The sequence below is a fragment of the Anastrepha obliqua genome, chromosome 1, assembly GCF_027943255.1.
Source record: "Anastrepha obliqua isolate idAnaObli1 chromosome 1, idAnaObli1_1.0, whole genome shotgun sequence".
NCBI classification, from domain to species: domain Eukaryota; kingdom Metazoa; phylum Arthropoda; class Insecta; order Diptera; family Tephritidae; genus Anastrepha; species Anastrepha obliqua.
This window is the reverse complement of record NC_072892.1, coordinates 125053535-125066301: the sequence shown is the minus strand read 5'-3', so window position 1 is coordinate 125066301 and position 12767 is coordinate 125053535. Positions and strand designations below refer to the sequence as shown.

Genomic DNA, 12767 nt, shown 5'->3' with positions numbered 1-12767 from the left:
AATGTGTCGCTAGCGATGGCTATTATTTTGAAGATTAAATATGTAACCATTTTTTGTATAAACGTTTGAAATTGAAAAAAGTCTCATTTCATAGGTCTCAAAAGAAAGCGGTCTGTGCCGATGTGTAGTTTTCCCAGCATCTTCCAGGCGGAAGTGTTTACATCTGTCCATGTGTGTGGAAACCTCCAGAATGAGCGAATAACCATTCTGAGCCACAGTCAGGCGACGCTCAAGGCGTTGTCATTATTTGAGGTTAAGCCCTCATTAGTTCTTGAGTGAATCGAAAAACTGAATTTACTAGGAATGCACAATCACATCCAGCTCACATGGGTTCAAGGACTTAGGGATATACCAAGTAACGAAATAGCGGATGCAGTGGCATTGCGCTATTAATAGAACCCGAGACGTTTCTTGCTGTGAGATTACACAACAGCGAATGTTTGCGGCTAACGTTTAGTCAGGACGCAATCTCTTCGAAATTGCGTAATCATAAGCCTTTTCTAGAGGTAGCATATATTATACGTGGGTTGCTATTTATATTCCTGGCATTAAACACTTCTACTTTTGCTGCGCGCCATCTGGCGTTTCAATTGTAATGTGGACATACACATATGGCCATTAAAATAGGTACGTTGCCTTTATCTATCGACTTCCTTGCGCCGCTCGGAAAATTTTAAAGCTATTATTGAAATTTCAATTTTTTTTACAAATGGCTCACTGTTTTGTGAAAATAAAATATCAGTTTTATTAACTTGTGTTATTGGTTAAACAATTCGATTATTTAATAAGTGTCATTTTCCGTGGCCACTGAAATAGGTACTTTGCGGATAACTCTTGCATTTTAACTGAGTAAGTGAAAAATATTGATATAACGTAAATAACGAATTTGATAGTTCATTTAATAACTAAGAATTAATATGAATTTCTTTCAAAGATGTGTCGTCCAAAAATGTCGTCGTAAACATCCTTATTCGCCCAAAAAATCAACAGAACGACGTGTTGGCAATAAGAAAATGGCTTGCACTACTGATAATTTAATTGTGACTATTGCCAAAAGGGATCCTTTTAAGTCATCAAGGCCATTGCAGCTCAAATCAACAACGAATTATCAGCCATAACTGTACAGCATCGCTTGTACAACATGAACCTACCAGGCAGAATAGCTTCTAAAATGCCTCTGTTGAAACAAGCAACAAGTCATGGTTTGTACCAGAGGGTATGAAAAAATGGTATAATATCCTTGGGGCGATTAAACAGAAATAAATTTATTTGGAAATGAAGCTGGACAAGAGTTCTCACCGCAGTTTACAAAAAACAAAACAGCCAAGCACGGTGGCGGCAACATAAGGATTTGAGGATGCTTCTCTCTACTCATCTCATAACCAATTTTTTTTTTTCCTTGTTCACTCCATAAGGCCTCGACAAGACTCAGTCTTGTGTTGGTTTCGTTAAACTTCTTCTTTTTTTCTGGCAGTTTAGGTGATTAGCCTGCCGCTAGACAAATTAGACAAATTTATTTACAAATATAACTTCAAGAAGTGATGCTACTATTTGCTGCCACTTCGGTGGTTGGTTGGTTGGTTTCCGCACCATTTTGTTGCCACATCCTCGTAACCAACTTGTTTACCAGTTATTTACAGCATAACTATATCTAGTCTGTTCGGTCCAGGAACCTTATCAGGTTGTTGACATCTAAGCCAGACAGCTGTTCCAGAATGTCGAACAGCGGTTTACCCATGGTTGACATTCTATCCTTCCATAGGGCATGCCATTCGCAGAGGAAATGGAAGGTTGTTTCCTTTTTCTCTGGTTGTTTACAACTGTGACACTATGTGTTGTGAGGGATGCCCATTTTGGTTGCTTGTTCTCCAACAAACCAAAAGCCAGTTATGACTGCCGTTAGTCTCCAGGCGTCCCGTCGTTTCATGTTTATCAATGTTGACGATTTCTTAAGGTTGTAGGTGAGCCATAACGTTCTGCTAATTTTGCATTTCGTCTGGTCTCTCCATCTACAATCTGCGATTCGGAGGTATTTTAGGGTATTTTAGGCACTCTTGACTGCACCTAGTGATGTGAATACCGATTCTGCAAGGGCGTAATTCATGGCAGATCCCCTTCTTGCCAGTTCATCCGCTTTTTCATTACCTTCTATGCTAGGGTGTCCCAAGACCCAGATTAAGGTAACTTTATGGTTTTCGCTCAAGGTGGTAAGGCTAGTCCTGCTTTGTTCCACCAGTTTAGAGGTAGTTGTAGCTGAACCCAGTGCCTGGATTGCAGCTTGGCTATCCGAGAGAATAGCGATGTTGCCCGTAAAAGAGGGATCTGCGATTAGTAGCCTACAAGCTTCCGCAATTGCCAGTACTTCCGCCTGAAAGACACTGCAAGCATTAGGGGGACGCACAGATCTTAAAATTGCAAGTCTATGAGAATATATACCAGCTCCAACACCACAATCCATTTTACTGCCATCTGTATAGACTGTAGTATCGAACTTGCTTAGTGAGAATCCCTTATTCCATTCTTTCCGAGATGGAAAGAGAGTGACAGAATTTTTACTGAATGTTGCCGTCGGGACGATGTAATCAATCCTCTTCCAGGTATACTGGGTTTGTCGCAGTAATAGACTGCCATGGCCATGAGCTTTTTTCTTCCAGCGACCCGCTTCATTTAACCAAAATGCACTCATTGTTGCCATCTTCTTGATATGTAGATCTACCGGAATAACGAATAACGTGTGTCAGAGCGTTCAGGGCCTCCCTAGGAGATGGTCTGATTGCACCGACTGTTATTGGACAGGCTGATCTTTGTACTCTGCTAATTAATTTGATGTTGTATTCTCTCTCTAGAGCTTTCCACCAAACTACCGAGCCATACGTTAAAATTGGTCGTATAACCGCCTTATACAACCATAATGTATACTTGGGTGGAAGACCCCATCTTCTTCCTAGCATACGTTTACAGGCATATAAAACGATTTCTGGTTTCTTTGCCCGTTCTTCAATGTTTAATTTGCAGCTATGTTTGGAGTCCAGAATTACCCCTAAGTACTTTGCACTGGATGAAAGTGAGAGGGTTTGTCCGTTAATGTTTGGTACCTTATATCTGGTCGTAAATAGCATGACTTCTGTTTTACGCGCGTTTAAACTTAGGTCACAGCCTGTAGCCCAAAAGTTAAGCTCGCTTAGCGTCCTTTGAATGATCCCACGGCTCGGATTGGGGCACAGTCCTGATGCCATTAACACCACATCATCAGCGTACGCGACCACTTTTACCACACCTCCATTAAGTTTTATTAAGATTTTACTAATAACACATAACCAGAGGAGTGGAGATAATACTCCCCCCTGTGGACTATTTTTGTTATGTTGATATTACCCATATTAGCTCTAATTATCCTGGTTTCTAGCATAGAGATGATCCAATTGCTGATACAATTTTCCACCCCTTAGTCTATTAACGCCCGTTGGATAGCATCAGTGCTAACGTTATTAAATGCTCCTTCTATGTAAAGAAAAGCTGCCATTGTGTACTGTTTGCTTGCTAGAGACCCCTCTATTCTTCGGATTACCTCGTGAAGCGCTGTCTCCGTCGATTTGCCTTTGAGGTAAGCATGTTGTCCAATTGATATACTAGAGCTTTCCAGCGAGCTTCTAATGTGTATGTCTAAACGACGTTCAAATGTTTTTAAAAGGAAGGACGACAGACTAATTGGTCTAAAGTCCTTCGCTGATTCATGTCCCCTTCTGCCTACCTTTGGTATGACGATGACTCTAACAGGTTTCCAGCTATTTGGAATATAACCTAGGTTTAGACACGCTTTGAGAATTTCCATTAGCTATGGCAGAATATTATCAAGAGTCGCCTGTAACATCTTGAGAGAAATCCCGTCAGGGCTTGGAGATTTGAGAGGCAACCTTCTCTTTTGTGACTATTACATCCAAAAGATGCTGTGGGTCATGGGGTCCGCCGAATTCTCCAAAGATCGCTATTATGAGCGCTACATCCCGGAGAATGAGTATTTAAGAGAAGTTCTAGAGACTCTTCTGCCGTAGAAGTCCAAGTGCCATCTGGCTTCTTGACCCAAGAAGCCATTGAATAATCTTTGGACAAGATACGGCTGAGCCTCGCAGAATCTCTGGTAGATTCGATCGAAGAACAAAAACCTCTCCAACTCTCCTTCTTAGCAGCCCTAGTTGCCTCCTTGTACTGTCTCCGACTATCTCTGTACAGTTGCCAATTACCTGTTGAGTAGCTGAGATTAAAATTTTATCTGGCTTTTTCCCTTAATTTCGAGAGCTCATTGCTCCACCAGGGAGGATTTTTTTTTTTTTGCTATATTTAATTGGACACGACGTCTTGTAGGCCCTACTGAATGTCTTCTCCAATGTTGACACCCTACTCCCAAGGTTTTTCGTGAGAGTGATTTGGCTGATCGGAATTCCTCCCAACCTATTGTTCACTACATTTTTGAACTTTTTCCAATTAGTTCTTAGTGGGTTTTGATACGGTAAGGGTCTATCCGCCCTCAAATCCAGCTCGTAAAGAATCAAGCTGTTATCCGAGAAAGAGTTTTTGTTGGAAACTCTCCATTTATCTACCCTTACTGAACTGTTTTCGGACAGTAAAGTAACATCAATCACTTCCGCCCATCCCCTAAAGTACTCCGTACTAGGAAAGGTGAAAGTGGGGGTGTTACCTCTGTTACATACCGTCAGGTTAGAATTAATAATAAAGTCGTAAAAAGACTTACGTCGTTCGTTCGTCTCCAAGCTGCCCCATAGAGAGTGCCTTGCGTTGGCATCGCATCAGAGTAGCAGGTTCTTATTTCTAGCTTCACACACAAGCCTCCTCGGGTGGTGCTGGCCAATCATATGCCATGTAGATGGAAGCCAAAATGATGCCGACACCTGCTTCTACCTCCACAGCCGTCACATCCTGTGAACAATATGATGGGATTAAAAATATGTTCAAATGTTTCTTAGCTACAATACCAGATCTGGGGTTACCTTCAGTCCTTTTGTAGAAAAGGTTATGGTTGCTTCCAGTAAACCCCTTCACCTCGGTGCTCCGTACCCAGGGTTCCTGGATGAATGCGATGTCGACGTCCTCATCCGCCAAGAGAACGGTTAGGTTGCCTGTTGCAGTCCGCGAGTGCTGCAGGTTTATTTCGTCAACCTTGAGACCCATGCTGCTGGTCGTTTTACAATTTGACGCGTCGCCGAGCTGCACTCCCGGGAGCAAAATCAACAGTTAGTTTCATTATAAAAAAAAATTCCGAGAAACTGGAAGTGTTGAAACTCTTCACAGTGGAGGACGACCCAAAGGTACTACATAGCACGAAGACTCAAAAATATTGATAGAATTGAAGAAAGATCCAGTGAAGTCGGCAGCCATTATAGTTAAAGAGCTGAACTTAAAGGTCAGCAGCGGAACTATACAACGCAGAGCATGTGGAGATGGACTGAACAGTTATAGAGCAGCAAAAATGTCATTTATTTCCACAAAAAATAGACTTATTTATTTGGGCTTACGAAAGGTCTGTGCACGTTTCATTCCGCACAAAATAACTAAGGACCAAAAATTGCTCAGAATTCAACATTCGAAAGACCTCATTAAAGGCGAGAAAAGTCAAGAACTTCTTTTACAACATTGTGATGAAACGTGGTGTTTCCCACATGAACCTGAAACTAAGCGTCAAAGTGCCGAATAGTAGGCCCCAGACCAGCCACGCCCTAAAAAATCGCGTTTGCAGAAGTCAAAAATCAAGTCGATGCTCATTTGTTTTTACGATTCCAAGGGAATTGTCCACAAGGAATTCGTGCCAACGGGCCGATCCGTCAATGCAATTTTCTATCTTGTCGTTTGAAGCGTTTGCTGCATCGCATTTCCATTAGGTTTTTCTAGATTGCCTGAAGTCACATTTGCGCTCTAGACCGTGCATTGTAACCGCAGACCATTTTTCGTCTGATAACTTCGTGGCAACTCGGGAGTTCCTCAAGGAAGTTTTTTCGGGTCCCTGCTCTTTATTGATTAACATTAGTAATAGCTTTTATTTTTCCAACTTTTTGTTATACGCCGATGATTTAAAAATATTCTCGAAGGTAACACAGAAGATATTTTAGGTCGAAGTGCGCGGATAATTTAAATTCAAAAGGAGCTTGATAATCATTCCTGGTGCCTAAAATCGCTCCTTTTCTTTTGCTCTATTAGCAATGTTTTTTGATCCCTTTTCTAAATCTACCAATATTTTCGTTACCTCGTATCGTATTTCTTGGTCCATGCATCAAGCTATCAAATAAATTAAGGATCTAGGTATTTTATTTGATATCAAACTTTTCTTTAATAGCCGTTTTGATTTTGTAGGTACAAATGCTGTTGTTGTTGTTTTTGTTGTAGCAGCATAAATATTCCCTATGCATGTACGAGGAATACTTTATTGACAGCTATTCCATCAACTTAAGATAGCTAGGATAGGTTTTCTTTAAACAAAGTTGCCTTTTTTATGTTTCTCGGGCGCGTTTCTTTCCTATAATGCTCGCTCAATACTTATTAATCTTAAATCGTTTGAAAAGAGGTGGTCAGTCCTTTCCTTGACCTACGTGATTGGCATTATTCAAGAAACCGTTGGTTGTCACTACATTTTGGAACGCATTAATTTCAGTTTTCATAAATGAAAACCATATTCACTGTTTTTTGGTTACCGTTAAGCCATTTTAATATTTAAAGCATATATGAGACTGGGGTCAGTGCATTGCATAATAAAATGCAACGCATTCCTTTGTCTTGCAATCTGTTGTTCAACTCATTGAATACCAAAAACAGTATAGTCGACCGATTCCCGAAATGTGGTTTAATCATGAAGAGAATATCTTTGCGGCACTATTTATACCCTTCTTTTGGCTGTACTGATAATAAAAATCACGACGTATTTTTTGGACTACAATTACAAAAATAATCTTAAAAAAATTTCTTTCATTGAATCAGCAAAATATCTGAATCTAATGCAATATAATGAAACATATACATCTTCAATATATCACCCTGGTTAAAAAGTTCCCGGAAAAACCGCAAGGTGCCGCTCAACTAAAGTCAACTAATTTGAGTTCTGATTTTTGTTAATTAACACTAAACATTAACATAAAAAAAATTGTATTGCCATGGCTTGACATTTGTAAAAGTTACGCCGTCTTGAGAAAATATAACGCTGCACATGTTTTCGATTTTTTACAGTTTTAAAAATGAATATAAATTTGCAGCTACGAGTTTGTATGAGAATTTTGCGTTAAAAATTAATTCAATGGTGTAGAAACCTTAAAAATGTTCGGAAACTGTTTCAGTAATGATACTCTAATGGAAACGGTCGTTTAGCAGTGGCATGAACGCTTCAGAAGTGATCGTAAGTCCATCAAGGATGACGCACGTAATGGCAGGTTTAGTAAGTTGCTACATCATCACCAACAACAACAACGTGGTTGCAGGCAGTAGACTTCATAAACTGATGAAATCATCAATAAAGTGAAAGAAAAGTTGATCAACACCTGCAAATTAACCATCACAGACCTGACACGCGACTTGAACAATGGGGCCTGCATATTATGCATAAAATGGACCGCGTTGACATCGCCAAATACATAATTTCCTAAACTGAAGAACTATTATTTAGGTGTCTAATAGTTTACGTGAAGCAATTCGCCAAACAAGAAAGGATTTGTAGAAAAAGGAATCATGGATTTTGCAACATAACGCACCTTCGCACAATGTCATCATTATCCCTTATCTTTTGACCAAGAACGAAACGAATACAACAATCGAATTCATCTAATATTGCCCCCAGCGATTTGTTTTGTTTGATCGAGTCAAAAAACCACTACGGATAACGCGTTTTAACAGCCAGAAGGATGTATTGGAAAAATCGAAGACGGCTTTAATGGTTATACCGAAAATAGATCTCCAGAAATGTTTCGACAGTTGGATCAAAAGCAGCAAATGCGTTGCAGTTGACCGCAAGTATTTTGAAAGGGATAATATCACATTTGAAAAATAAACTCGTATTTTCAATTTTCTGAATATATTCCGAGAATTTTTTTAACAAAGTGGTATTTTTAAATAGCTAAAAATGGAAATTTTGTTTTCTTTCAGGTCTCCCCTATTATATGCAGATACTTATAATTTTCAAAATATTAAAGTAAAACACGATTAGAAGTTTTTTTTTTAATATTTGATTTAATAATTCTTATCTACAATTGAAGCAATACGGCTTTCATGCGAACAATTTTTTTCAGCTCTTTCCTTAGACGACTTTTGGAATAAGTCTTGAGCTTTCGGATATTATTATCCCCATAACGCTGCCACCGTCATGTTTCATCGTGGGCTTCAAATTTCCTTTACTAGCGATCCTTGGAAAAATGGTCTACAGGCAGAGTTGCAAACAAAAAAATTATTATTTCTGCTAATCTTACTCAAAAACATTATGGTATATCAATGCCAAATTGCTTAACTCTACTGCAGACAAGAGAGATTATAACACCAAGTATTTAAATAAAATTCAAGTATTTTAAATACTTGGTGACTACAGCAGTTATATTTGGCTTAGCTCCTTCTCCTATTTGAAGCGTGCATCTTGATGTTTTTCTACAAATGGAGACACCTACAGTTTTATGCCGACTCCGCACGGAAAATGGTTTTTTATGAGGAACTTTTTCATGGCAAGAATACATTCAGAGACTAACCATTGCCTGCCGAGGGGCGACCGCTGTTTCATTCACAGAGATTCGGACCTAATCACTTCGGAATGGTAGTCACGCACCAATGGCTACGGCAACCAAATGACAAATGCCTGCATAATATATATAAGTGGTGACCTGATATTATACAGTATTTTTTTAGTTTGCAGTTATTTAAATATATATTTACAAAACTTTTACAATAAATGAAGATATTTTGTTAAACTTGAATTGTTTTTCTTTTCAATGGTATGATAATCTCTTTGATAATCCTTTTAGTTCTGTAATTATGACGTTTTAGAATTGGTAGTACGCGCTCCATAAATTAAACGTGAGGCTCTGTATATGCGTACTTATGTATATAAATACAGTATGTAATAATATTCAATATATACTTTAAATATTACTTACTTTATTTTAATAAAAAGTAATTAGCCATCTTCAAAAGTAAATATTTTGTTTGGTTCATTATTCCATTCATATAGAACACACACTTGCACTATTTTTTCCATTTTTATTTGCTGCCCAATTGGCCTGTGATCACTTTGGTCTATTTGTAACAAGAAATACACCGAACTCTACATAAGAAAAATCATTTTACACTGGTTTCCATTTTAAAACAAATGCTTTGTTATTATACACAAAACACAAATGTATCGTTTACTATTATTTTCGCGAATACACACTTTAATTAAAAACACAATTTAGAATTTTTATGCGCTGCGAATAATGCGGCGAAAAATGTGAACCGATAAATTGCGAAACGAAATAGGTTTCAAAATGGCGTTTCGAATTCCAGGTATGCAACAAATGTTACTAAAATTAGGATGGCCATGCAAACCATGCTTATGAAAATATATGATATATATAACGCGGAAAACTTACATGCAATTAATCTTGCGCAGAATACATAATGTGAAAAACGCGAAAAAGATCTGCAAGTCGTAAGTGACAAGTGCAAATTGCGTGTGGCAAGTGCACGTTCCTTTAAAAACAATTTTCAGAGGTGAGGTTTCCTGCCATAATTGCTTCTCATGGAAGCGATACTATTCTATTAACTTAATTATTTGGGTCTTAATTAGGTTTGTTTCCATATTTATATAAAAACAAAGCGATATTTTTCTCGAATTACCTTGCGTATTTTTGCCTTATGTTTAGATTTCTGATTAATTATTGAAGATCGCATTATAATAAAAAATTTTGAGGATTTTGTCCAATATATAACATTTTGTGACCAGTATTTAACCGTCTTTAGTATAGTATAGTATAAAAAAAAAAACAGTAAATAAAAACTGCATTCCAGTTTTACACGATGCAACCCTGTAATAAACTCTGTATAACCGTTGTACAGATCTATAAAGCTAAATACACACCAGGCAACCGTTGAAGCAACGGTTGCAGCAACGTGTTGCCTTTGTTTAAGAAACACGTTGCGACCGTTGCTTCAATCTCAGTATTGTGTACAACTGTGGTGCAGGAAAGGTACAAGCGGAAGACACGTAAAATTAAATTTTTTAAATGATCGACGAAATGCGTAAAATTACTTCTCTTATTATAATTGACGAACTTTTGTACGAAAATGAGGAAGAAGAGATGCAACAAAAGAAGAGAAAAAAAATCTGGTCCAAAAATTGGCTTTTAAAAAAATCGAATTTTCGAACGAGAGGCTGCTGAAAGAACTGAAGGAAAATGAGCCAGCGGACTATAAAAATTACATGAGGATGGACGAAGCCCTGTTTAGAAAATTGTTGGACTTCGTAATGGCCAAAATAACGAAACAAGATACCATAATGAGAGAGGCAATATCAGCAGAAATTAGACTGGCAATAACTTTGCGGTATCTTTTAACAGGAAACGCTTTTGCGGACTTGAAATTTTTATCAATTTTATTGTATTCAGTTTTTAATTGTTCGTATGCTTTTTTTCTAAAATTTTTATTTTTATATTTTTCACTACTTATATCCCACAGCTCTCTCAAATTTTTATATTCGTTAATAAAATTAACATAATTTTCATTATTTACAATTGCCATTTTTTCCTTTTTCACTTTATTTTACTCCGCACGAACCTTCTTCTTTGCTTGTGTTCAACGAACTGAACGAGTAAAAGCAGTAAACAATGATACACACGAGGCAACGGTTGCAGCAACCTATCCCAAAAATCAAATTTATTTGATATTTCAGGCAACGGTTGCAGCAACACGAAAATCATTTGGCAACACAGCTACACACGAGGCAACGGTTGCTTCAACATGGCCGAGTTGCTGCAACGGTTGCCTGGTGTGTATTTAGCTTAAGAATAACACTTTCATTTGGGCGTCAAAAAATGTCCATAGCTGAGATCACTTGATCCCAAAACGCTCCTTTATGTAAGACGGTTACATAAAAAATCATTAAATTTCATAGAAAATCGTATCATAAAGTCTAAAAAATGTACAAATTTAGATATTTCATAAAAAGAAAGGATTATTCAAGCTAAGAAATATATTAAAAATATTTGTTATTGTATTCTAAAAATTGCAAGGGGATGAGTGTTTTTACTTGTATTTCTGTAAAATGAGCACTTTTGCTTTATAGAAATTATGACCGGAATTTTTTAATTTCGAAGACAAGCTCCTTTATCAGCAAGGCGAATTTAATACTGAAGGTGGCGATTTCCCAAAATAGGTACTTAATTTTTCGCGATTTTGATAAGTCTGACGTCGGGTACTTTTCCAATACAATAAAAACAAACAGAGGAGTAATTACATGTTTGTGAAAATTCAGCTTGGTGATATTATGATTTCTGACATTTAAGATAAACAAACTAATGGAAAGGAAGTGCCGACTGAAAAGTGAATTACGAATAAGAGAGCGAATTACGAGCCATGAGAACATAGTATTACGCTCATCTCGCCAAAAATTAAAAAAACAAACCTATTAATGATACGTTTTTTCGATATAAGTCTAAGAGTTGCAACCCTACGTTTTCGATAACAAATGACGCGTGACACAAACACAAATTTCCCCATCCTTCGCAAAAATAAATAAATTTATATTTACTCCTCACAATTGTGATTTTTGTTGTTTTATTTTATGATTAGCTTTATAATGGGTGGAAACAGTCTTAATAATTGGTTTAAAAAATAAATTGTTTTGTACTTTGCAGCCAATGTCCAACCTGCGGGCGTGTTACAATCCTCAACTACATCTCCTGGGGATGAATCCCAAGCGGTTAAACGGAAGCGCGGGCGACGTTCTAAACAACCAAAAGATGATCAAAGACTGGTGGACAAAGTATTGGCAGCTGTACAACGTGGAAATGGTGAACCCGCATTATATGCATCAACCACCAAAGGTGGAATGAAACTCATATACGAAGGGCACCATTTCCGATTCACATTCCGTAGGGGCCGATACTCCATTTTCCAATGTTGTTTTAAAGAAAACATGCAAGAATGCAAAGTTCGTGTGGTTACAGATCAGAAGCGTGTTTTTCCATTGGATGGGGAACACGTTCATTTCATGCAAGCTACGGATAGAAGTGTAACCTCTATGACCTTTGAACCTGACGGCCAATTAGATGATGAAGAGTTTGAAGAGCAAGACCGGAACGATGCCTGTGAGGAGTATGAAATACAAGTAACCGATTCTGGCGAGGCGAACGAAATGCAAACATTGGATTTGGATCGCCCAGAGGAATTTTTGACAGGATCAAACGAGGTTATAACAATTGATGCAACAGATTCGTCGGACACAAACGATTTTCGTGAGAAAATAAAACGACGTTTACAGAAGGCGCTCTTAGGGAAAAGAAAATGAAGTATTAAAATTTGAATTTAATCAAGTTTAAAAAGCAAAATATTTTTTTTCTCATAACGTTATGTGAGCAAACGTTAATTTACAAAAGTGCCTTGAGCGATTTTATAGAACCATATATAAGGTTCTAAACTAAACTCAATAAAAATATATATAAAAAGTATTTTCCAGGACAATTTTTAACAATATAAACCTTCACGACAATATTTGGTATTTAAACAATAATACGAGGAGGAGCTTTACTAAT

At 37.6% G+C, this 12767-nt stretch overlaps 2 protein-coding genes across 17 annotated transcripts in view; one reads left to right on the top strand and one right to left on the bottom strand.

The window, feature by feature from the left end:
- The window catches only part of LOC129236007 (modifier of mdg4), a 55028-nt gene that overhangs the window by 17162 nt on the left and 25099 nt on the right, over positions 1 to 12767 (bottom strand). The window lies entirely within an intron of this gene.
- LOC129236012 (modifier of mdg4) lies at positions 11858 to 12683 on the top strand. The gene has a single exon (XM_054870167.1). It carries the CDS (start codon positions 12065 to 12067, stop codon positions 12521 to 12523), a length of 459 nt encoding a protein of 152 aa, XP_054726142.1. The 5' UTR covers positions 11858 to 12064; the 3' UTR covers positions 12524 to 12683.

Excerpts from the sequence above, each read along its gene's own strand:
- LOC129236012 (XM_054870167.1), top strand. The coding sequence starts at position 12,065 with ATGAAACTCATATACGAAGGGCACCATTTCCGATTCACATTCCGTAGG.